Here is a 27,263-nt window from a genome sequence, read left to right as displayed (position 1 = left end):
GCAAAGACAGGACTTAATGCAAAGGCATTAACAAATGACAGGTTTCCAGCTGTTCTTGACATTTCCCCAATGTTTGGAGCATTCTTCTGGATGCTGTACATTTCTATCCTTAGAAATAATAGCCTACTTTGCAGCACAAAACACACCACTTTTGGATTTAGTGGGAGCTGTAACACAGAACACCATATTTTGATGCACGATATACTGCAAACTCCTAGACTTCAAGAGATGAAGCAGCTTTTTTTTTTTATAAGACCCTTGAATCACGGGAAGGTCTTCCCATCTTAAAAAAAAAAAAATAATCTTCTGGAGCTTAGATGTAAGAATATTAATCATCTCATTGTAAGGCCAAATTTTACCAGAAATAAAAGCAGTGCTTCACAAGACAATTTGGCTGGATTGTCAAGAAGCAGCTCATAAATGAGCAATGAACCACAGTCCAAACATACCTTTAACGCTTGGGAACAGAAGTCCTAATGGCTTCCAGTAATATTTATGATCTCTGGAGCCAAAACCCTTTTAGACTTTTGGGTCACATAAGGCAAGGCAGAAAAGATGCACTTAGAACCCACGTGTCCGTGCCCACTACCGTACCACGGAAATTCCTTCTCTGTTGCTGCTTCCGAAAATTCAGTTGCCTGAGCAACTGTGACCAGGACTTATAAACCAGGAGGGAACATGCACAAGAAGCCCTGTCACACCTTTAGGAGTTAAGAGTTGGCACAGATGGCTGTGCTGCCTTTAAAACCCAGACAACAGATATGGAGGTGGTACCAGACTGGCAGAAAAAAGAAAAACACAGAGTCAGTCACTGCTGGAAGGGACCAACACTGAGGCATTTGATGCCACCTCCCTGCTCCAGCAGGGTCATCCCAGAGCACATGGCACAGGGTTGCATCCAGACAGTTCTGGAATATCCCCAGTGAGGAGACTCCACACCCTCTCTGGGCAATCCATTCAGTGCTCGGTCACTGAACAGCAAAGAAGTTCTTCCTCGTGTCCAGGTGGAACTTCCTGGGCATCAGTTCCTGCCCGAGGCCTCCCATTACTGGGCACCCCCGAGCAGAGCCTGGTCCATCCTCTGCCCCCTCCCTGCACACACTGACACACATGGATGAGGTCCCCTCTCAGTGTCTCCTCTGGAGGCTGAACAGCCCCAGATCCCTCAGCCTTTCCTCCCCAGGGAGATGCTCCAGTCCCTGAATCATCTCCACAGCCTCCGCTGGACCCACTCCAGGAGTTCCATGTCCCTCCTGTCCTGAGGAGCCCAGGACTGGACACAGCACTCCAGATGTGCCTCACAGGGCTGAGCAGCGGGGCAGGATCACCTCCCTTGACCTGCTGGCAATGCTCTTCCCAGTGCTCCCAAGGATTCCATTGGCCTTCTTGGCCCCCAGGGCACAGGTTACAGGTTCAACCCTTCAGTCATAAGGATTCAAGTATTCACTTCCCATTTCCCTGCTACCCAGACTTCAGATTTTGCTGGAGTAGGGCCACTTCCACCTCCCCTCTAGAGCAGATTTACTTCACAGGCAGTATTTCAAAATATTGCTTCAGAACCTCAAAAAGAAGATGACTTTGCAGTGAACCAGTCAGTCATCAGGCAGAGGAAACACTAGATGATAACCACAGAACAAGGAAAGCATGTGTGCTCCAGGTTATGTGCTATTAGATGCAAGACTGACATAGCTGACCCTTAAAGAACCCCAAATATTATAAGATTCTTGTACTTTTGAGGGACAATTCAAAACACTGTCATTATACCAAAAGAAATTCCTGCACAGAGATCTGGAGCTTCTGTACTTGGTTGCTCAAGGCCAGAATAAAGGCTTAAAATAGCCATTGCTGACTCATGGCATTTCCAACAAGACTACAAAGGGGTGAACGATCCAAAGGGATTCCTACTATGCTACAAATGCCTCTAGGCTTGGATTTACATGGAGGTGTTACCAAAAATTGTTAAAAGTTCTTTCGCAAAACATCTTTCACGAGAAAGTGCTGAGCGTGTAAGTTAAAATTTCCACAGAGACATCAGTTTTGATCATCAATCAGCTTTGATTAATTTTTTATTGGACGTATTTCTCTAACATGATTTATCTGGCCTGGGGTTTTAGCTGAAACCAATACCCAGGAAGGATAAGCCCAAGTGTTAGAGAAGTCATCTTTAACATTCATGCTCAGATTACTCTTGGGCCTTCTTCATTACCCAGTCCAGGGAATATTTAACTATTTAGATGAATTAAAATGGCTACAAAGCTCCAAAGGCCTCAAGTGTCATTCCAATACAAAAGAGAAACAACTCGTGGAACTTCTGTACTTTTGGAAGGGAGAAGTCTCATTTCTCTAGACAGTTTAGCTTTTATTGCTATATTACCTCTATTACCAAATACCACTGAAGATAGAAAATTAATGTTGTCAACTCCCAAAAAAGTCTCAATTTTTATTAAAATTGCAGTCCTCAAGGCACGGGATTATGTAAGAACCTTGGGTTTCATTTCATGAAAACTAAAAAAATTCTTCCCCCGTGCAGAGAAAAACTTTAAAATGCATCCTCTTAAAGAACAAGAGCCAGAAGGCAGGCAGAAAGAAATTAAACTGAAATTTTTCAAAGAAGATCTCGGTGTTTTCAAGGCAGTCTAGGGAATTTGATGGAGGAATTACTCTTTTTTGGAATACTTGTTGTCTTAGTAACAATAAGATTCCCCCAAGGTCTAAACTCCACTTCCTTCACAGGTTATAAACCACATGTCTGGCCTTGCCCTGTTAGTTAGAATTGCCTAACATGCTCTTGATGTTGTACAGGCAAAGGTTGTTGCCTCCTCCAAACCCATCCATGCTGCAGCAAAGACAGTTTAGATCCTTGCAAAGATGTCCCAGCAGCCATAAAATGTAAATAAAAAGAAAGCTATGAAGGGCTTCCACATGTCAGGCTGTACTGGGTTAAGGGTACAGCATTTCCCAGGTTAAATGAACATATAAATTCCACTTACCAAAGCTTTTCCTTCATTATTAACTTCTGGATAGCGTGGGTTAAGCTGGAAAAGAAAAAAAGTCAATTTTCGGCCATGAGGAAGCTGAACTCTCATTTTGTGGTACCTATCTACTATATCTTGGTAGCTTTTTGATATTTTATAACTGGGGGAGAGGGTTTGGTTCAGTTTTGTGTGATGAATCCACACTACAAAAGGACAGTGGAGTGTTTAGAAGCAGCACGAGAATGAGAGTATAAGAATTACAATTCAGTTTCTGACTTAGCTGGCTCTGTCCTCACCTCAAAAAAGTGCATCTTGCAACCAAGCTTAAATCAAGAGGAATCTCAAATAACCAAAACCAAAAAGGATGATGAAGAAAGCACAGATAGTTACTATTCTAAACACTGCAAGTTAGTCACCCACACACTTACACATGCAATCACTTCCAGGACTGACCTGGAGCAGATACGTTGAGATAAAAAATTAACACTCTTGATGTCTACTGAGATATTACAGGAAGACAGTGAGCTCAGAACTAACCCAGCTTTGAAACAGGGATGGCAGTGCCTCTATAGACAAGTGTTTCATTGCATTGTGGTTCTGCTTAACCATTAGTAAAGGGGATAATATTTTCTATCTCATACCAGGACTATCAAGCATTAATTAATAGCTAAAGCAATATGAGAAGCTTGGATGAAAGACACTATAAAGTATTTAACAGCCTTTAATATGATAAGAGAAGACTTTTGACAAGAGAAATATGTAGACTCTAAGATGAGTGATTATGTAGGCAGATACACTCTCAAATAAATAAAAACATACACACCCACTCACTGGCTGCACATGAAACCTTTCAAGATTTGACTTACATAAAGAAACAATTTTGCCTCAATATTTACCAATATTCCCTGACATAGGATATGCCATCAAAGCACTGAAAATGCTGAAGTTATAAGTTATATAAGGCAATTTAGTTCTTTAGCAATCACAGTGTGTATACATCTTACACGTAAGTACAGTCATTTTCTTGGCTTGAATTTGGCATTACCAGTCTGGAAGAGCCAGAAGTGAATTGCACAGGGCAAAATTAATGAATCCCAGTAAAACTTTTCAACATCATATTATCATACATCTAACATTACACAGACAACTTTTGTGAAGAGTTTTTGCTAAGTTTATAAAGTTTTTATTAACCATTATCACTTATACCCCTTTACCCACTCCCCCCCCCCAAAAAAAAAGCCAGCTCCCCACCATATCATGAACCTGAAAAAAGGTGGAAAACTTTAAGATATTTTTAAAACTGCCGAAAATCCCTTCCCTCTGTGTCACAACTTGATGAGGTAACACAGAAATGACCAAAGGCTTATTCTGCCTTCATTTCAGTATTTGCATTAGCCACTGTGTTACCATCATATAAGAAAGCCTGCTTTCCACCCTGCCTTGACAACTATCCCAAAACTTGCCTTTTGCTTTTCCATGACAATCTCACACACTCTCCTGGCTCTGATTCCTACCTGCTTCTGCCCTACAACAGGAATGGGAGATGAGTGCCCAACAACATACAAGCAGAAGTCATATATGTAACTGTTTCCGTATAGTTTTGGTTTCTTCCTAAGTTCTCACACTTCTTTCCGCACTAACTGACACCTTAAAATAATTCAAAATTGCCCATTTGGACAGCCAAGCTCAGCTCTCTACCTTTGGTTCTCCATCAAGACCAGAGAAAATTATCAGGTAATGGAAAGGCCACACTCTGAGGCCTTTCAGCACAGAAGCAAAGAAGGTACAGAAAGGCTAAGTTTTACCCTATCTTCAGATTCTGCTGGTTGTAAGCAAGTGAGACAAAGTGTGGGTCACCTCAGGTCTGTCACCAGACTCAGCAAAGAACTGTGCACTGAAGATTTGATTTTGGAACACAATAAACCTACAGGGTTTCACTGAAGGGCTCGAGTTGTCTACCCAGTATGAATTAGGTCCTGAATTCTATCTTTCAGCTGCTTGCTTTCAACATAATGATGATTCTTTTATAAAATACAGCCAAAACAAGAGAAGCTAGGAAAATCTCCCTCCCACGACACTTCTTGCCTACTTTAAAAATCACTGAACAGATTGCCCTCAAACCTCAAAAATAGTTCACCTGTGGACTGAGGGTGAGGGAGACAGAAGGCTCCAATGAAAAAAATCAATTATGTCTTTTATGATGGTTTTCCTGCCCCACTGTTACAGAAATAATAAAACTAAAAATGTGATGTTCAGAGGAAGTTTTGAGATCCTGACGTTAAACTATAAACACGACAAAACACAGTTTTAGGGCTGACATTCATGGCCCCATTTTCAGCTGTGCTTGGCAGCTGCCACTTTTATTTTCCTTTCAGCTGAGGTTGTTGGTGCTGAGGATTTCTGAAAAAAAAAATAAATCAGACTATTAGCTGTTATTCCATCCTATACTCTCCAGGTAGAGGGAGCATAAATCATGTGGTGTTGTATGTCATATTACACTTGTTCTGAGTCCTTCTCAATATCCAATGACCTAAGGACACAGTGACAGTCTTAACACTCCAAAATCTATTGCTTTTTCTGATTTATGTAGGATCACTCCCATGTTCTTCAATAAGCCTCCAAAACAAACGAATCCTTGAAAATAACAACATTAATATTTTTTTCCCTCACTGCTAATGAGATCAAGTAAAAATTTTTTGCAGGTGTTTAGAAAGTAAGAATACTGTGCTAAAATAGGCCTCATTAAAGCTCAACAGTCTTTGAGCTTTTTTGTGTCATTGGATGTGTTGAAGTTGCAATTTACAGAAGTGTAGCTGAAATACAGTACCGAATATTTCTGCAAAATGCCACTGGAAGGTGCCTGCAGTCAATATTCAGTAAGCACATGATGCATTGCAAACTGCAGAGCTTAAGCAAGTGTGATTGTACAAATCATTATTGTAACAGCTTGATTACGTGTTATTTTTTTAGAGTATAGATCTTTTTAGAGTATATCTTCAACAGTTTCTTTTTCAATGTAGAATAATCCAGAAATCCTAATACTCCACTGCTTGTTTTTCAACAAACTTAGGCACAGCCATTTTTTACCTTCCCATGGATGGGAGAGAAAAAGGTACCACAAAATGAGAGTTCAGCCTCCTCATGGCTGAAAAGTAAACAATATCAAAGACCCTGAAACTCATGTCATGTTATCATAAAAAGGTTTGGGTTGGAAGGGACCTTAAAGATCATCCAGTCCCAACCCCCTGCCATGGGCAGGGACACCTTCCACTAGCCCAGGTTGCTCAGAGCCCCATCCAACCTGGCCTTGGACACTTCCAGGGATCCAGGGGCAGCCACAGCTTCTCTGGGCAACCTGTGCCAGGGCCTCCCCACCCTCACACGGAAGAATTTTTTCCCAATATCCAATCTAAACCTACTCTCTGTCAGTTTGAAGCCAATTCCCCTTGTCCTGTCACTCCAGGCCCTTGGAAATAGTCTCTCTCCCTCTTCCTTGTGGGCTCCTTTCAGGTCCTGGAAGGCCACAATTAGGTCACCCCAAAGGCTTCTCTTCTCCAGGCTGAACAATCCCAGTTCTCTCAGCCTTTCCTCACAGCAGAGCTGCTCCAGCCCTCTGATCATCTTAGTACCTCCTCTGGACTCTGTCCAGCAGCAAGACTAAGATAATCAGCTCTCACAGCTCCAGTGACAATGATTTATGACACCACAGACACTTCATCTTTTCCAATTGCTTGTACATATGAACCAGACTAAACACACATCCTCCAGCCTACACAGAATCTCCCAAACTCCAGAAAATGGGTTTACCCTATCAACTTTTCTTTCCCATCACAGCACCATGGAAGACATCGCAGTTTTACACAGTGTAAAATTTTACACACTGAAGTCAGTCAAAGTTCTATCTTTAAAGTTTTCAATCCATAAGACTCAACTGAACATAACTTCTTGCTGTTCTACTATTGTGCAAAACAACTTCTTGCTAACAGGTTATTCCTAGCTTTAATCTTTACTTTTGCATTTTCAGGTAATAAGATATGCTTCACACTCCAGCAACTGTGGACAAACAGCTTGAAATTTCACATTTATATTGAATGCTGCTTTCTTGGAGAAATGCATGGAAAGTACCCAAACAGGGTATTTTTGGACACTCAATTAAGAGTGAGAGAAAGGAGTTTGAGGAAAGAAACACCCATGCTGGTTTTAATCAAATTTTGTTGACTAGGTAAAGGGTATTTAAAGCATCTTGTCAGGGAAGGAATTAGATTGCCAAATTTCAGCTAAATGAGCATTTTAATGACTTGGTTAAAACCTACATTTATGAAGGAAACTCAGACAAAGAATGAAAGGATCTAATTTAATACACGTAAACAGTTCCCATTTCATTTGATAATCAGCCTGTTACTCAGTCAACAAGGATAAGTGTTTCAGGGAAAAAAAGCCAGCACAAAAGAAAAATAATCCACTTTTCAAATCTTTCATCTTCATTAGGCTTGCTTTGTTCTTTGTTAATGTCATACTGATTAGCTTTCGATAAATGGAAAGGACTTTTGCACAATTTCAAAGACTTCAGTGGCATTGAAAGGACTTTTGCCATCTTGTTAACTTGCCAGAAAGACTGGCTATGACTTTACCTTCATAAACTCCATTCAAACCTGCCACAGCACTGGCACAGGGTTCCTGATAATCATCATCTGAGGGGAGTTTAAAAATCCTTTAGTCCAACCTGAATGCTGGGCCACAACCTCAATCTGAGCTTCAGTAGCTCCACACCAACCTGTGCTAGATGAAAAAGCATCCTCATCTCTCCAAGAGTTATGTTCTAAATGTTAATATCCCACATGCCTTTCAGTGGTCCTCACAAAAATAACTAAGGATGATTGAATTAGACATGGTTGGTATTTCTACTGTTAAAAAAATAAACAAAGAACACATGCATACAAAACCCCACCAACAATAAAAAGCAAATGAGGGGAGACTTGTAAACCTCCATTAAGCATCACAAACAAAGAGGTACAAATATAACTGAATAAAAGCCTCTCAAGTAGTCTTGAAATAATAAACAAACAAAAAAAATAATGCATCTGCTGGTTTCAGACACATCAAAATGCAATACCAGAAGATGTTGCATTTGTAATAACAGAAGTGGTCCTTACAATGACGAGATGACAATAAATGCTGTGTTAATCGCTTTGCACTTCCTTCCTCCTAAAGCCTGTATGTAAACAAACACAGCCCAAATGCAGCCAAGTTAGGTAGGACTGAAAAAGTATTGCCGAACAGTCTCAGGTCTAGCTGGCTGAGGGAAGAAAAAAACTCCTTTCTCCAAGATCCAGATTTATAGAGGTGTTTGCACACTGACAGATGCAAATGTTGTTCTTAACTTCCACCAAAGTCAAGGCAAGCCAGGTCAAGAAATTTAGCTGCATTCTCAAGATTCTTAAAAACCTTGGAAAAATCTAGCTCTGGACAGCTTCTAACTCCGCCACTTTAAAAAGCCACATCCAAGTCTGTGGAACAGGTCAGACTGGCTCTGTAAATCAGTAATCCATTCTCCTCCTCTAGTCTGGATCTCTTCCATCGCTTCATGCACAGCTGTAAATTATCCCTCACTCATAGAGCTTTAAGCAAAACCCCACTCCTGTGAGACACTGAAAAACAGAAATAAGGCTCACGGTGCCAGGTTCACCCCCTCACCTTGGCAAACCTCTCCAATCACTGAGCCCAACAGACAGAAACTAATCTCAATGCTGTATTAACATTTAATGAAGAGACCGGGGAAAACTGGTTCCAAAGGGGGATTTTGAAGCGGCCTCCAGGTAAGGAGGTCCCGCAATACCAATAGATTAAATGTGTGAAGGCCTTGGTGGATGCTGCCACCTCCTGGTACCTTCTCTGGTTTGCAAACTCTTCTCCTTGAGCAAAAGGTACCTGCACATCTACTAAACAAGGCCATTTTGATCCAGTTATTTGCCACAGTGTTCTAAAGGTAATAGGAACCACAGAGCATCTGCCACCATGTTCTCCTCCTCTGCGTGAGCTGCATGACCAGTGGGTGAATAAATCCCTCTGCCAAGGTTTGCTTCCATGCCACCCCAAAAAATAACAGTGGTTCCTTTTTTTTGCTTCCTAAATACAAATAATCTCTGTCAATACCCAGTTTTCAAAAACTGGATAACAAAATGCCTAAAATATGGACTTCAAATATTCAGACTCAGCTGCCTTAATAAAACATTCTATGCAGGAACTCCCATTTTCCACAGCTATTTAAGGAGGTGGAGGAAAAGGCCATAAAACTACAGAGAAAGTTTCTCTAGGGCTTCAAGAGGTTAATCCTGATTTATATCCTCGAGTTCAAGAACTAATTTTCATTTTACATTTCTTTTATCTTAGCTAATGCCGAGGATACTATTACCCACCCAAACATGTAATCTTTTTAAAATCTTATTAAATGCTGTGTTTTCTATTCTTGTGACATTCTTTACTATATCATATTCAGAAGGCAGGAGAGGATTACTATCTATCCATATGAACTTGAACATGCACTTAGCTATCTTTACCATGAACCAGATCAAGGGATTTTTACAACAGGATTAAATTTATTAGGAAAAAGTATGGCTTTGTCTGCCTGGACAAATAAATTATTATAACAATACATGGCAGGCTAATATTTTTAATCACAGGATGGTTGGGGTTGAAAGGGACCTTAAAGATCTCTAGTTCCAACACCCTCTGCCATGGACTTAATCCTGAGGCATAACAGAAATGCATTTAAAAGTAAAGTTTAACAGCAATTCTTAGGCTAAGGTGAATAACATACATAAGCTTCTCTGAGAAGAAATGGGTGGTTTGATACAATTTTGACAAAAAGCAGAGTGAGATAATATGGGAAGAACTTATTCAAGAAAGACAAGAGGAATATAAGTAACTTTTACTGATCACTGATCCAAGAGTTCTCAGCAAGTGGTTTAGACCAGAACAAGGGAAAAACCAGCTGACAGTGCCACAACTTCAGCAGTTCTTGTTATCCCACCCAAACCACTCGTGCCCCTGGTGCCTCAGTTCACTGACCCTATTCCAGCACAGACTATTCCCTTTTCCCCACACCCTGGAGGTCCCTGCCAACACCACCTCAGGGACAGCGGTTGGACTGAACCTCCTGCTCAATTCAGAATATTCATATAATTGTCATTTCACCTCGTGTATGTAACCCTGTGCTGCCCAGGTCAACCGGCTTCAACCATTCCTACCTTCAAAAGAAACCCCACTGTGCATTAATGCTAAAAAATCCCAAAGCTGGAAGAATGTTTCATGCGGGACTTTAAGAAGAGTTTTGAACAAAACTCTGATCAGAGCTGATCCATTTTACAGCTTAAACCCTGCCTTTTCATTCTCACAGGAAGATGAAAGCAAACTCTCTAAGAAAGCCAGAGTTTTCCACAGAATAACTTGAACCCTTGTTTATGGCCACAATTCTACAGAAGCACAAAATGTAAACACTGAGGGCTGCCATCTTATCTGCGTTATCTTAATTATTTAGTACAGTACAGCTAATTTAGTGTTAAAGACAATTACCTCACCATACTTACTGCCATATCTTGGCTAAGGTATCTGGTAACTCTGATCTATTCTACTAAGTAAAACAGAATTATCACAGATTTTTCCTTACAAATTCTGCACTATGATTATTTCCATGTTCACAATGTTTCATAGGCAACCTACTGTGGTTATCTATTGTCTAGTGCAATATTTGATATATGCATATATATTTTGTAATTACTTTAGCCACATTCACCTCATCTGAGAAGTTGAACTTGAAATGGCAGACTTATCCTGCATGTCTTGTGTATGCATGGACACACATATCTCTGTTTAACAGCCTCATACAGCAAATTTGTCTCAGGACAAATTATCTAGTTTGGAAATCACAGAACTAGAGATGCTGTACACGAGGAGAACAGTATTAAAGGTGCATGTTTTGGTTTCAGCACAATAGATAACTTGATACTCAGTTCAAAGTGATTTTTATCTTGAATACTGAAAAGGTTATGTGTGTTCATGAGAAAGGCACAGCTGTGTGGGCCCAACCTGCAACATCTCAAAGGCTGTTTGAGTAAACTGCAGTTCACTCCCACACACATAGAGTATTCTACACATGTGCATTCTACATGTGCAACATGCACCAGAAAGACTTTTGGGACAACCTTTGTTACTTTGAAACATTCCATTTTCACATAACCTTACAGCCTCTCTTCATAAATACCAAGATTGGAAATAACTTGGGTCATTTTGCTGTAACCAGGGCTAAAAAAAGAATCTTCACAGAACCTTTTCTGAGAGATTGCTGACTCTGTGAAGATGAGAATAAAAGTCAGCAGCCTGGATCTTAGCTGGTGGCTTAGCGTCTAAATCTCCTGCTAAAGATCTGGCTCAGCTCTTTTGGGTGAAATCAAGCCCTTCTGACACTAACAGAGGAACTCCCACTGTCTCCAAAGACGACAGTTTCTCTTCCCAATTTTTCAGCTGCGTATTTGGTTCCACTTTTTTATGATTTCAATCTTTTAGGAATGTCTGAGCCTGTGGCTTAATGTTCCCAATGTCAATGACAACACAGGTATGTCCAGTTACCAAATGTCTCCCACTCCTTTAGCAGTGGGGCTTTCAGGGTGGCTCACCTTCAGCCCAGAGTCTGGTAGAAGGATCAAGGTTGCTTTAAGGTATTAGTAGGTCTTAAAGAACTTCAGAGCACAGTAATTAAAATTAGGTTAAATAATGCCAAGAGGATTAAAGGAAATTCTACTGCTTGAGATTGTGTCAGAAGTCAGAGGTATCAGAGGTCAAAGGTAACAAAAGTTGGGTGGCTGATTGTAATTCTAAGGAACATGGAATTTAGGACTTACACATCCTGGCTTTATTCTCTCAAGTTTATAAGAATTAGGTTTACAAGTACTCACCCATATGTTTTGTTTACCGAAGAACTCTATTGCTTAACTTTTTTTTTTTCTAACTTACTGCAATATTGAAACAACTTTATCAGTTTTAAATTACTAAATCCTCTGAGGCAAATATCTTCAATTTTTCTTACTCCCCAGATCATCTCTTGGCCTTAACAAGTTGCAGTGGCATCCCTTCACAACACGGCTCAGCAGTGACCCACAAGGTCACAAACCAGAAGAACCAGTTTACATCTGGCACAGAGAAAAAGAGAAAGCACAGCACTGCTCACACAAGGTATGAGCCCAGCTGTGGAGGAGCAGAGACACCCAGGTGAAGGACACTTCTGCTCGTTGTCTGAGGCTTGACCCATGTACGTTCCACTGCAGAAGTCTCCATGGTACACATCAAGTTGATTTAAGGGAGGACGGAGTAAGAAAAAGACTGTTATAAACAGTGATCAATCCTGATTTACAACAGCTCAAACTGTGACAGAATCATTAGCCAACAACAGACTGCTTAAAAGATTTGGGAATTTTGTCCCTGTGTTTGTACTTATTATTCCACTCTAGATATCTTTATCATGGAAGCTTAAACAAAATCAGGTCATGGCAATGTGTGACGCTGTTGATAATCCATACCATCAGTAATCTCCCTGTGCTGCAGGAGCACAGATAAGTGTTCAGGAAGCTTTGCCCAATTGATTTAAAGTTGGATCACGCACATGAGGTGTCTGCCTGCCTGTTCATAAATCTCTGACGTGTCTGGCTGGCTGGTGTGTTGTGCCTGACATATGAACTGTGCAAAATACAGTTCACAGCTTTTTATTACAGCAGTGCTTTTTAATATCTCCACCAGCAGGTATTTCACACTTCATAGATACAGTCACTAACGCTGCTCTCCAGTCACAGCATAGCACCTCTGTTCAACCCAAAAGCTCCTCCAGCTCTCACTCTACCAACTGTATTCTCCATATGACAGGTCTTCCCAATGGGGATTTTCTTTCCAGAAAGGTAGAAAGGTCGAGTTCGACAACTCTTCACCTGAAGATTTTTCTCCTGAAAATCCCTGAGCCAGATCATTCTGGTGTGGTGGGAGAAGGAAGCCCATCAGAGTATTTGATGCCTTTGCTGACTCTTATCAGTTTAGCTAGCCTGAGTAAAATATTCCTACTAGGAACATCTCTCACTGTAAGCAGAAAGGAAAACACTCCCACTCTTAGGTGGGAGTGCTGGTTGCCTGTTGAAAATTATCTATTATTAGCAGTCCACTGTTTATGATTTGACACTGATTTTGACATAATTAGAAATAAGTAAAGGTCTGATAGCTCCTCTTTGCTCTTACTCTCAAATCAGCGCAGGCTGTGAGAGGAGCTGGAAAATTAAAGCAGCACCCTGGCAATACTAAGGAGTTGTCTGCATACAGAAGTTGCACTAACTCAACTCAGTCTTTTTTCAGGGATTCACTAACATACAGTGATTTATAACTGGCTCTTGTAGTAAATTCTCACACTCATACTTCAAAGCATAAGTGAAAAGAAGCAATCCTGCACAGACCTAACTAAATCAGCAGGGAAAAAAACAACCTGCTTTTCATTCCACAGATATAACTTGGACACAGACCAGTGTTAATATGAATTAGATGTGACTTAAAAAGTTCACAGCTTCTTGCAACCATGAAAAAAATCCAAGACGGTACCATTTCATAAACTTGGTATTATCTGCTCTATTCCAGCTTGTCAAAAGTCGTATTTGATTTTTAAGGACAATTATGGGTCTTAAAAGACATTAAGCTGCTCTTCTGGGGAGTCAAAATATTATTTTGCCTTAACCAGATAATAAACCAGCCAAGTTGCAAACATTGCACATCCTTACCTCTGCAGCCAAGTAGTTCCCAGTTGCCAAATGCTTAAACCTAAACAAGCTGTTCCACTGTCCTGCCCCTCCCCGGCAAGGGTCGTGATGGACAACCTAAAATGAGAAGTACAGATTTTAATCATGCTCCTCAAGATCATATTTAGATCACTGACTTTTCTTACAGTTCATTCCAAATAAAATTATGTAAACTATGCCATTACAAACAATCTGCCACAGAGAGGAACTCTGTGCTTACACTAAGCTCACCACAGGTAATGACTAGTTACATTAATTTTTTGCCAGGTGCCAGGAAATATTCCTCCTATTACATTTCATGCTTTTATTAATCCACTCCCTGCAAGCCTCTTGAGTCAGATTTTCCTTTAAAATGACATGGTGTGAATCTGGAGCTTAAGAAAGTAGCTGCTCTACACTACCAGGCACTACTTAAGAGTAAAATTGAAACCATCCTAAATTACTTCCCCAATTATACCAGCTTCATTTTTGGCAATACCAGGGGCTTCTGAAAAATATCCTCATATCATTTGAAATATCACAGGTTATTTCTTTTTTCCCCTCTACTGAGCTGTAGGTCATTTGCCTTCTTCAAACCCAGCAGTGCCTGATTCTTTTAAGGAGTAATGTCCAATAACTACAACTGCAATTCACTCTGTTCCAGACAGCGCAGACAAAACTCAACCATTTGCCTAAGGACTCTGGTTTTTTATGCAGAAAGTATGTTCATCACACAAGAACTTCTGGGTATAGAAGTTACATTACTGTAATAACAAGGATTTGAGACAATTTCTGATCTTTCCCAGTTGAATAAATATATATTTGTTTGTCATCTTCTCAAAATCACCCCCATTCACAACCTCATCTTTGTTCAGGCTAACTGTAAAATGTGTCCTGTTGCAGAAGAATGGAATCAATGACAATTCTGAGACTTCCTGCTGGCCAAAACTTTCCATTTTCTATATTGCACATGAGGTTAAATGCAAACACTCAAAGCTCAGGATAGATGAGCATCATTTGACTGGCTTCAATAAAATCACACAATTTACGTCAAGTCTGAATTTGGAATTTGTCTCTTCCTCATTTTAGCACAGGTAAATAGAGTAAGGAATCCTCCTCTCCCCACCCAGGCACTGCAATAAAGCATCTCTTCAGGGTTCATCCCACACAAACTGCTTCTTAAAATAATAATAGTCACAGGGAGGTGTACGATGATATCAAGAGGCTATGAATGACTCATGTTGTGGCAAAGTCTTTTCACTGAACCCTGGCCTTCAGGCCCTGAAATATTTATAAAAAGAAGAAAAAAAATACCTCTATTTCCCACAGTGCTTTAGAACTCGTTGCAGAAGTGGCTGACTGACGTAATGTAGTACGGAGGAAAATATGCTGTTTCTTCTCATATTCATCACAGGTCAGAAACTTCTCTTGCTCTGCATGGAATAGCCTGACAACATCTCCCTGAAATCATATGAAAACAAAACATTATGAAGTGGTAAGCAAAGCTGCTGGACTCATTTTCTACATCATTTCTACATAGCAATGAAGAGTGGGCAACAATTAACCTAAAGGTGGGTTTTAATTCTAGTTAACCTTACTAAATTGATTTTTTTTATTATTATTTCTAATCCCTCTTATTATTATTTAAGGGGAGTGCAGAAATTTTTCTAATATCATATCTCAACTCTTCTTCTCTGCAACCAACACCAGCTCCCTCTCTCTTTTTCTTCTGCTGGCATCATCTTTGTTTCCCTCTGCCTCTTCCTAAGGCTTGAAACACTATCCCCAAATAGGTCTACACAAATACACCATTTTCCCTTTCAAATTCCTCCTCAAAAACTGCTGGTACCTTGATACCCACTGAAAAGTAACCAGTGGATAATGACTTATTGAGGTGCATGTGAGGACAAATTAAATATATCTTTAAAATGGAAATGTAAATTACCTCAGAGATTGATCTGCAGGCATAAAACTGTGCAATATCTCAGTATTTAAAGCTATGTTGTCTTATTGCAGCTATTGGCACCTTTCATGCCTCACTCCCTTCTGCAAGCCTGTTACACCACTTTTAACATATTGGCATAACCTGAAGTGTCACAGCTATTCTGCACTCTCATCATCCTGAGCTTGAACCTCATCTTTTCTCATTTTCTGTGCTCCTCAGTTTCTGTGGGAGGGGAAAGCGGCTTGAAGCCAGAACAATCCAAATTTCATATAGTAAGACAAAAATACAAAGGAAAAACATTCTACCTGTTGAAGGGCAGTAGTGAGGGATCCTCAACAGCTCCACAAGGTCCTCACTTCTTTTATTCACCATGTAATATTTCTCTACAGTCTTATACAATATAATTTTTCAGATTCAAAAAACAACTTAAAAATCATACTTACTCCTTTCAGGACATCATCTCGATAACTACTGAATTTCATGAACAAAGTTATTTTCCAGCTTGTGTTACAGTTGACAGCATTTACCTTTAAAGAAAAAAAAAAAGAAAACAATAACAACAACAAAAACCAACCCAATTATAATCTTAGAGGGTGTCCTTTTCTTTTTGAGATATTCTATTTTTCTAAAAGACCACACCACGTCTAGGATGGCAGGGGACATGGCTTGGCTACGTATTTGTACAGTTCCTAATGTGGGGCCTGAAGATCCCAAGTGTTAATGAGGTTGATACTACAAAAGGTTGGGCAGGCAAAATGCTGCTCTGTCTCTTGACAGCCTCCAAAAAACATCCTGAAGAGATGTTGGACAAGGACTTACCTCAGTGAGAGTCTGAGATACTCAAGCAAACCTCACAAAGCTTTCAGTGCCAGGCACAACTGCACCAAGAATATTTCCTCTTGGTTTTTTTTGAGGCCAGGCTGGAAGCAATGTTTAATACTGGCTTAGAGCCCACGGTGGGCCCATGGTGGGTTCTGGCTACCAGTAAAGAATAGAATGGAATGATAGAAATGCTTGGGTTGGAAGGGACATTACAGATCATCCAGTTCCACCCCCTGCCATGGGCAGGGACACCTTCCACTAGCCCAGGTTGCTCAGAGCCCCATCCAACCTGGCCTTGGACACTTCCAGGGATCCAGGGGCAACCACAGCTTCTCTGGGCAACCTGTGCCAGGGCCTCCCCACCCTCACACGGAAGAATTTTTTCCCAATATCCAATCTAAACCCGCTCTCTGTCAGTTTGAAGCCATTTCCCCTTGTCCTGTCACTCCAGGCCCTTGGAAATAGTTTCTCTCCCTCTTCCTTGTGGGCTCCTTTCAGGTCCTGGAAGGCCACAATTAGGTCACCCCAAAGGCTTCTCTTCTCCAGGCTGAACAATCCCAGTTCTCTCAGCCTTTCTATAACACATCTCAGACCAGCAGTTACCCCTCCTCCCTACCCTGAGCTCACCTCTTTGCAGCCAGGGTTATCCAGGAGCTCAATATTGCTAGCATGCAGAGGCTGCCCTGCATTGACTGGCATGAGAACAACTTTATCTCCCACAACAACCTGCAAGTCAGAAATAAAGTGCATTTTAGACCTACGTAGTTATCCAATAAAATGAAGCAATGTTACATTTTTAGACAATGACTCAAGTGCATGCTCTAGGAACGGCACCGGGGGAATTTATTTGCAGGCAATTCACACAGCAGCTCTGTTCACCCATGCTCTGCAATCACAGGGTTCAATACTTCCCACTAATGAATCCTCACATTCCCAGTAAACACATCACCTGTGTTTCAGCAGAAACTCAAGGCCATGAAATAGATATGAATCTATGAATTCCAAGAGCACTTCAGTTCATCTAAAAATTACATTAACTACTCTTTACCGCAGCCAAAAGGCAGAGAAAGCTTAGAAAATAATCGTGGCTCCTGAGCTCTGTGGCCCATCTTCTGGCAAAAGTGATGACAGGCTCAGGAGTTCTGTGATTTAGACTGCATGACTGCAATCCAGAGAGGAACATAAATCACTGCAAAGTCAGAGAGAGGAAAAATGTACTCCATCCTCTCTGCGTTACTTTCTAAATAGTGTTTGGAGCTCAGCACAAGCAGCAGGTGCATCAGCTGAGAGACCTTCTCTCTACAAGAGGAATTCCTAGCTGACTCCCTACAAGCAAATTCTCACGCCCTTGCAATTTTTTACCTATACAGACAGGGAAAAACACTTTGACCTAAAAACTGCTTGAGACATGCATATATAGAATTCAATTCATGCCTGGAAGGGGAGAAAGAAATAAATAATAAAAAAAGATCAATCCACATAGATTGGTTGGCGCTGGGTCCTGATTTGCTTAAGTTGTTCACAGCAATTTTAAGCACACACAGACATGAAGACAAGTGGCTACATGTGATTTTTTTACCATATAAAATGCTGCACAAGCCATGCTTTCTTTTGGAAGGCAAAGAAACAAAACGGCTTTCTGCATTGATCAGCACATTTCCTATGGAAAAGCACAGCCCAACTCAACCTCGTGTCACTCCAACACGTGAATTTGGCCCATTTATTGCAGAGGTAAAAAGGAAGGTTGCCTGTTCTTTATCAACAAAGCCAAAATAAACAGCAGCACAAGACAGTGTCATCATGCTCAGACAACACACAAAAATCCTACTTTATCCAAACAATGAGAACAAATTCAATAGCAGAACCAAAATAATGACAAGATGCCTTTAAGACACGGTTTACTTGTGCATTACATTCCTGCATGCCATGCTCCACACACACATTACTTACAGCCTGTTTTAAGAAGTTATGACCAGACAATTCATTAACCAAAATGCCACCAGGCTTGCACCCTGCAAAGGGGAATCAGGACTTCAAAATTATTGCATGTACACAAGGACTATCATAACTTTAATTAGTAAGAGCATCATTAAGTATCTTTTTCTACTTTGCTGTAGGCACACATCTGAGGAAGAGCTGTTATGTGGGGTCATGGTTGCTGTCTCAGACTCCTCCCTTGCTCCAAGTCCACCTCAGCAACCTGTTCTCAGTGCTGGTCAGCTCTACTGGCTGCCAAAAGAGCAACAAGGCATCCAGTGCTCTTTTCCTTTCTTCTTTTCCTTTAGGCTTCAAACCTCCATAAGTGGTTGGGAAGGAAAGGATAAAGGCAATTTCACAGCCCTTGTTTCCCAGACACTCCCCACCAGTGATGCAGAACACAACAGAAATCCTGTTCTCTTATACAAGTCTGCGCTCTTGCCTTCCTCCCAACCCCTCCCCAGTTATTCCTGGCTCCAAATAACGTCCCAGCGTGCCCGAAACACCAAAGGCAGAGCACCCACAAGCCCAGGTGCCCCTATTTCTGCCTGTAGATTTGTACCACATGGAGACCAGAGAAGACAGAGCAATACATTCCTAAAGTTTTGCTCTACAAAATCAAAACTGACACCGGCTCTTCCTCATTTTCCTCAGCCACCCTTCAGCCCAGCTGGACACAGTGTGCTGTAGGCCAGCAGCGGGTAATAGTTTGACAGGTCTCTGGGACTTCTTCCTTACACACAGCCATGAAAAGTTGCCTCAGACACACAGCTTTTGAGGATTTTATTCATGATCCCTTTGAAAAAACTCTTATCTTTGCTGGTCTAGATAAGAGACTTCCAACAAATGATTAAACTCACAGTGAAGCCAGTAAGAATCCAGTTTTTGAATTCAAGTTAAACCTACAAGGCCCTTCAGTCTTGAATGCAATGGAGTTAGTCCTGCACACCAAAGGCCCTGCTACTTCATGTCCACACCTCCCAGTGGCACAGCTGACACACTTCAAATTTTAGCAATTATTCTGCTATTCAAACAATCTGGAACCAGCTCTAGCCTTAATCAGCCACATCTTTCACTGAAGCAGAGCTCCATAAATAATGAAGACTTAATAAAGTCTGCAGCAAATATTGCAGTTATGCCAATTACCCTAAATTTTCAGCCATATTCTTTCATTACTTTCATTGATTTGCATAACTAATCAGTTGCTAATGAATCTAAGCTAACCCTCCTTCAGAAGACTAAGTTCTAAAACATTTCATAGGGCTGAACAACTGTGATGACTTACCAGAAGAGTCACACACATGACTTCTTGTATCACAGCTTCCCCCCAGATTTCTTTTAGGATATCTGGTATATTTGGATCTACCTTGCCTGGGTAACCTAGCACAGTAGCAGCCCTCAAAGCAGTAATTCAATAATCACTTCTATTGTTTGAAAGACTTTCTAAAACGTTTTCTTAGGGAATTTCCTTGATACAGGAAACTGAAAACAAATTTAAAAATCCACAAAGTTTCCAAACAGAAACCATGCACTGAGAGGTCTAAGTTACTCCATGCCTGGGACTAACTGAGAAGAAAGGAGTGGGTAGAAGTCTGGCCTTCTCTCCATCTGTGAGAAGCAAATTAGGATTTCCCCCATCACTTGCTAAGCCTCATGCAACAGCTGCCTGGTTTCTGGGTCTGTTGAAGGGCTGGAAATGTGCCAGAGCAGTTATGAGAAAGCTACCAAAGGAGTCATGTTTATCACCGGAAGTTTGCAAAGAAAATTATCAGATCTTGTTTGGGCCTGGTGGAAATGAGGAACAACTTGGGTCTCAAGAAATTTCCTCTATAAATTATAATCCCAGCCCTGAAAGGCAACACCTGGTGACAGAAGATGAGCAGCAGGCAGGTTCCAAAGGAGGACATTAAGTTAGGAGTGAGCCTGACAGTTTCCCACAGAGCACTCAGAGAGCATCAGATACAGCCCCACAGGGAACAAACTAGGAGAGAGGTCTGTGGAATGGGATGTTACAGAGATCACTGATCACCTGCAACCTTTTTAGATCAGCAAATCTGCTTCCAAACTCTTAAGGGTGCTCAATAGTATAAAATTGAATCAAAACCTCTGTAGTGCTGAGGATGACTTATAAGGCTTGGGATCATTCTGCTGTTTCCAGGTGTAAGGGCTCACACTGGCTTTGCAAATCACAGTCTGGGAATCCCAGGTCCTCACTCTGGAGAGCAAGACATGTAATTAATTTTCAAGTATGAGAAATTAGGAAGATGCTGAACTGATGTTACTCTAAGAAATTAAGGCAAAACCTTAAAGCAATGGTCACCCTTTTTTCTTCCCTAGGAGGGAAAAGAATAACAGGTTTGATCCACAACAATTGTTTTCCCCGCCTGAAAAGCCATGCAGAGACCCCCCCAGAGGGCTACATTTGCTCTAGTTCTCTGCAACAGGCTTTGGGAAAAAGAGGGATTTTCACATACCCTTTTGATCAGTACGTGAAGCAGGAAAAGACTTTGACTTTAGGGACATTGGACCAGGAGCTGGGAATGCAGTCCTTCTCCTCTCCACAATAGATTGCCTAAAGGAGTTGCAAGCAACCACAGTCATCCTGGATGGCATCCCAAGAACTGGATAACCACAAAGTTAACAAGAGAAAATCCAGGAGAAAAGAGGCATTCCCATCTGTGATCCTGAGAGAGCTTTCACTGATCACTGCACAGGCAAGAGGGGGCAAACATTCCCAGCCAGACCTACACTATAAAACCACACAAATTCATATGTGGCCTGCCCAGATCCGAATTCTCCACAGTGGGCACTTAACCAAGCCACAGCCAAGAGAATGAAGTGCCAAGTTGTGATCTCAGGGCACAGCTCTCAGATCTGCAGCAAAGAGGTTTCCTATGTACCCTTCCTCTTACCAAGATGCAAAACTACTGAGACCTACCAAGAAAAGACTTCCCACACTATCCAACCGAGTTCCAGTCATAGATACCACTTTCATGTTGAGGGGGAGTACAGACTGATGTATTTCCTAGAGACATTCTCTACTGACCTCTCAAATAAAAGTCTTGCCTGGAACATTTAAAAAAAACCCAACCCTTTAAAAAAATTTAGTCTGTAAGTTATTATCAGCTTTGTAAAACTGCACACAACAGGCAGACTTAGCAAAGATGCCCCCACAGAGAGGTCAGCAGAGGCTCAGATGAATGTGGCAACAGTTCAGATTCCAGACCATATAATTTGGAAACAGCTTCTAGTTACCCATGAAAGCCAATAGTCCCAAGCACTGCTTAAAGTATTTTTTTCCTGAACTTAATCCATTATGAAACAGGCCAGTAGCAAAGAAATCAGGTGTCTTCTAGAAACTTTCTGCCTTCTCCCTCTCACACATTCAGCATCTCCACTTACATTGTCACCTTCACTTCTCAGCTTCCAGAAGGGCTGGATATAAAACCAGGATCCCTCATTCCCTGCAGCATCCAGAGACACCCTCATAGCATTCTTCTCCAAAAGGGCTGGCAGCCTCTTATTAACTGTGAGGTACTTGTTACTTTTTATATGCAGCAGCTGTGAACAGAGAATAATTAAAATAAATAATTAAAATAATTAGGACAGCTGATGCTTTCTCTCTCTCCAGTCAAAGGAGAATTGCAGGTTTCACACTGTAGTGATTTTTCATAATATATATAAAGACAAAATAAAACGAGAAGAGAGTTATCAAAGTATAGTACAGTTTAGGAAAACTAAACTGATTATATATCTCAGACTGAGAGAAATGTGTCAGTGATCAATTTTACAGCACACACTAACCAGGTCTATTACAGTGTTACCTTCAGGAATTTCATCCGTTACAGGAAAGTTGTACTGCACTTAAGAACACAGCTTCTGTCTCATTTATATGTCAGGAAATACAAATTACTTCAATGATTTAAAAGGAGCTGTGCAGCACCTCTACAAGACAATTTGGAAATAAATCTTGCAAATAAAAGGCACATATTTATGTTCAGATTCCAAACTGTAGCACCAAATATCATACACAGAATTTTTATTATGACATCTTATTTAAACACCAATGTGCAGCACTTCTGGCAGGCTTTAAAACGAGGCAGAAAAGCACAATATTGTAAACTTCACCAAGCTGTGTTTACCTGACCCTTGGCAATCCAGATTACAGTGGTTACTTTCATTTTCACTGTAACCTTGAAATAAAACAACTGTTTTCCCTTCCAACACCGAGAGAAGGCAGAGGGATTTCAATGGGTTTACCTGTATGACATTGCTGTATTTTACAATCTCGCCCAGCAGCTTTCTGTTCTCGCTTTCATTCTGCTTTTGTTCCAGTTCTGCTGCATGCTGCAAGAGAATGATTATTGCTTTAAACTCTACAAAATCAGTACCTGTATTTGGCTACAGAAACAGAGAAAAAGGAAATGGCATCGCATTTAAAACACAAGCACCACTGAACTGATACTATTAGCACCAAAATTCTGATGCTGATTCTGGTTTTTTTATTATCCATGATAGAAGCTCAGTCACAATTTATGGATCCCACTTTAGATACAACATATTTTTAAATACTTCAAGCACAAAAAGTAATTCCAGGGGCTTTATTTCATCCTGAAGGGGAGAAAAAAAAAAAGGCCTATGATTAGCTTCTCGCTGTCACCATTCCTTTTACTCGTTGGGGTTTTAATTGCTTACAAATACACGGACTTCATGACAAAATAAAACTACTAGGTCATAGCTGGCAACATCCAGGCTAAGCACAATAGTCTGGGTCAAACACAACCACAGAACAAACTCCGAGCTCCTACCACTAATGGCTGTGTAACTCTGGCCACACACCATGTGCCTGCCTTGCCATTTTTAACTGGGAGCACTGGCGGCCTCTCCACTGCCCATGGCACTGTCACCAGGTTTGACATGCCCTTGTGTTCACTGAGCCTTGTGCATTCAGCTATAACATCAAGCCAGCTGTTCTTCAGCGACAGAGGGGCTGCTCCATCCACACTGTATCTGAGGCAAAATAGAATCTGCAAAATGTTTCAGAAAAGAATCACTCAGAAGGAAAGTAAGGACAACCACAATGCTGAGGAATTTCCAGACTAAAGTACTGAGAACATATCTTCGTCCACTCTTCTACCTAACTCCTGGAAAGGACTTCCAGCATAATTTAAACCAGGTTTTAACAACTCCATTTTTACTTCATAAAACTTCTGGAAGCAATACCTTGCTTATAGCACAGGCACAGCCCTCAGTCCAAAGCAAGACAAAAACCAAGCCAGGGGCAACAAATGCCAGCCAGGAGGTAGGAGAGTTAAGGAGAATACAGAGTTGCCATGGTGGCATAATAATACCCATCACAGTGGTTCCCAAGACACTTATTATTTTTTCTCGTGCCATTGTAACTCCACAGCCTGCAGATTGAGATAAGATTACAAACACAGATGTCTCTTACTTGGAGTTTCTTCAGCAGTGCTGCTTCAGTGTGGTTTCCTTGTTTGGCTTGCTTGGCTTTCCAGTACTGCTTCTGGGCTGAATATCTGTTCATGGGACACACCTTGAAAAGGCAATCTGGGGAGAGATTGAAAGAAACACTCCTCAGTCCTGTTGAAAGACATTTCCTCCATTTGTAAGTGTGCTTTGGTTGGTTTTCTTTGCCCAGAAATGTCTAGGTACCAGTGTTTAAACACAGCCACCAAACAGCTTGATGGCAGTGACACCACAAGCAGGGTGACATGACGATCCTGATGTCCCCCTGGCTGCCCAACTCCTTCTGACACTGCTGAAAACAAGGATTGCACTCATTCACATTCACCTACAAGCCACTCATTCACATTCACCTACAAGGTCTCTGCACACCTTCACTAAGTTGTTTTTGCCGTTAGTTTGGGTTTTTTAAACCAAAGTGACACAATCTGAACATCACCACCATCCAACAGATGAGGGAAAAAGCAGGTAAGGAGGGAAGAACCACCTGAGCATGGTGGCTGTGCAAACAAGAGAGGAGCAGGTACACCTTGAGGAGACTGCAGTCAGTAATTGAAAGGTCATGTTAATTGGCAATAAACTGAATTTTGTGAAGTTCCCTCACTATGGGGTTTATTTTGTCCAGTGACAGTCCTATAAACTGGAAATAGAAGCTCATGATTCGTCCAAAGCTGACTACTTTTAGAATGATAAACTATACCTAGTCTCACATGGTCCCAATCACCAGCTGGTCTAAAGGCCAGGCTTGAAAGACATTTTCCTTAGCAAATGTTGGTGTCCTTTCATGTATTAACTGGTGACAGGAAAAACAGTTTAGCTGTAAAACTGGTAAGAACATACAGGACTGCCTGTGTGCTATAGAGCGAAACTCTTCCCCAAATGGGCTGCAAACTATAGATGTCAAAGGAAGGCCTATCCCAAACTATTAGCCTTCCATATTTAACTGTCACAGATGGCCAAGCATTGTCTGGAGACTAATCCACCCCCTATTCCCAGTGGCAAACCTTGTTCATACAGAATTACCACCAGTGGCAGAACTTTCCTTGGCCCTGGCCCCAAGTCCTCAGATTTGCTCCCTCATGGCAGCCCTGAGTTGCTGTTCCCAGGAAAAAGTGTTACAAATCCTTATCAAAGCAAGCCCAGCCACCTTGCAAAGGTGTTTGGTTTCATTTCAAAGGGGACCGTTTATAATGGGAATTATATCATGCAATCTAGAGTACATAACTCCCAGGTAATTTTTACAATATCCTGGAAACCAAGGAGGGGAAAAAAATATTACAAACTGCTGTGTACCATTAAATCCTACTGTGTGTTGTAGGAGATTTTACTTGAATTATCGGGATTTCAGCTCTTAAAACAAAAACTCTGCTATTATTTTGTGTAATCTATAATTAACGTGCCTTCTCAGAAGGCTTCATGAAGCATTTATTTCTCTGAAGTAACAATACCTTCTTTTTATAGGACCAGTCTTCATTTCTCAGTTACTCCCCACACATCCTGCTCCTTGAGTAAACACAGCGCTTCCCATTCTCCTGCAGAGACTCAGAGTGTTCCCACTCTGCAGAGGAACCCGAGATGTGCACGGATGTGCAGTCACTGCTTGGGGCTCCTTTTTGCAAAGGTGGGTGAATTTTTCCTGATGATAGTTCTCAAGGAAAAGGAAATGTAGAGCAGGGGATGGATAACCTCAGCAGCATACAGCTCTCCTGACTTCCAGTCTAGTGCTTTCCAACTTCTTTAAAATCATTATTATTTCAATTGTGTTTTTCTCAATTTATGGACTAAATTATTTGCTTCCAGACAAGCTTTTTCCTTTTTGATTTTGTTTTTTAGGATTCTAGCTACATTAAAAGTGGGTCATCTTATTAGTTTTTTCTGGTTTGTTTCCCCCCACCACCACTTCTTTTATTACAGTAACAATAGGATACTATGTAAATTCAAGCTTCATGATCCTAAACATCATGGGGGTGTGGAACAGTGCCTGCCCTAGAGATGCTGTAATTTACATAAACAGGGAAATAAAGAGAAACTGGAGCATAAGATTATAAAGCAACTTTCCAGCACACACAGTAGATGAAGAGCTCAGCCCTCCTGGAGGTCAGTCCAGCAACCCAGTGATGAAACAGACCATCTCTTCTAACTTCTCCAGACATTCTCAGATAATCCTAGTTCCTAATTCATTACTTTATGGTGTTTTACATAAATGTTTCTCTTCCTGAGGACTCTAATTAAGTAGGCATTATCAAAGATAAACAAATAGCAACTACACTCAGGAGGTCTGAAAAGGAAAATAACTCCTATATGCCCTTTAAATGCTCCTTGATATTGAATAAAGATGGTTTAAAACAATATTTGTCAGATGCTTTCTCTCCCTTCCCCCTCTTGGGTTTTTTTTTTAAGTGTTAGAAATTCAACTCTTGCCCACAATGGAAGATTTCTGTGATTTGCAGAACTAGAGAAATTATCACGTGGCTTTACCGAAAGCAGCAGGCTGAGAAATGGGTAAGTGGAAGTGATGCGGCTATTAAATCACAGTGTGTACAAATCTACATGTTTTGGAAAAAAAAATACAGGAAGGTGAAAAAGAACTAAAGTGAGAATGGAAAGGGGAAAATGTGAGGGAGTAAGGAGTGAGGCAAAGAAGAGTCCTAAGAAGGACAAGTTAAAAAGCTGTCAGGAGTCTGAGAAGCAAATGAAAGCAATCATGGAACTGAGAAACAGGTAGAAAACACAAAAATAAACCAAAAGTATGTAGAAAGCAAGTAAAAAGGAAAATGGCAGGTGGGAGGAAGAAAGGAGAGAGCATAGAACAACATAATGGAAGGGAGAGAAGAGGAAAGAACAACGTAAGAAAAAGCTTAGATCAGACTAATAGTTCAAAAAGAGAGGATATTTGGCAACTCAAACATCACTCTCATTGCAGATGTCTCAAGAAAAAGGGGTACAAAACGTAAAGAATTTTAAACCAGTGTACAAACTGAGGTCTGTTTAACAAATAAAAGGCAGACCTGTGCTCCTTTTTCAGAGACGCTAAATCTGACCAACCAGCAGGTCTTATCTGTTCTATTTTACACCTTGGAAGCTCAAAGTGTTTCCTATTGGAGATAACAGTACCAAGCTGAAGCGTGTTTAAGGTCACAGGCTGAGGAAACTTGCAGTTCTGTGGCTCATGATGTGGCTTTTCTTCAAAGGTACACGACTTCTGGCACACACTGTTCTTCCTAATCTCTGTGAACCTGGCCCTGCAGCATTTCCATC

The 27,263-nt window shown here is 41.0% G+C and overlaps 1 protein-coding gene across 3 annotated transcripts in view; it reads right to left on the bottom strand.

The window, feature by feature from the left end:
* Positions 1–27,263, bottom strand: part of ITPR2 (inositol 1,4,5-trisphosphate receptor type 2) — a 267,849-nt gene that overhangs the window by 180,784 nt on the left and 59,802 nt on the right. Inside the window, exons 7-15 of one of the 3 annotated variants that reach the window (XM_039379969.1) lie at positions 23,974–24,089; positions 23,330–23,548; positions 22,782–22,868; positions 21,924–22,082; positions 17,172–17,270; positions 16,166–16,249; positions 15,092–15,238; positions 13,781–13,876; positions 2,991–3,035 (exon numbers count right to left, since the gene is read on the bottom strand). In XM_039379969.1, coding sequence (XP_039235903.1) covers positions 2,991–3,035; positions 13,781–13,876; positions 15,092–15,238; positions 16,166–16,249; positions 17,172–17,270; positions 21,924–22,082; positions 22,782–22,868; positions 23,330–23,548; positions 23,974–24,089 — 1,052 coding nt within the window. Of the gene's footprint in view, positions 1–2,990; positions 3,036–13,780; positions 13,877–15,091; positions 15,239–16,165; positions 16,250–17,171; positions 17,271–18,494; positions 18,551–21,923; positions 22,083–22,781; positions 22,869–23,329; positions 23,549–23,973; positions 24,090–27,263 lie in introns of those variants that run through there. The other 2 variants (XM_027711719.2, XM_027711720.2) reach the window with 2 other exon arrangements.

Source organism: Pipra filicauda, unplaced genomic scaffold (genome assembly GCF_003945595.2).
Source record: "Pipra filicauda isolate LSUMZ 115617 unplaced genomic scaffold, ASM394559v2 scaffold181_size1560634_pilon, whole genome shotgun sequence".
Taxonomy (NCBI): Eukaryota; Metazoa; Chordata; class Aves; order Passeriformes; family Pipridae; genus Pipra; species Pipra filicauda.
The sequence above is the reverse complement of the archived record's forward strand: the minus strand, read 5'-3'. Positions and strand labels throughout refer to the sequence as shown.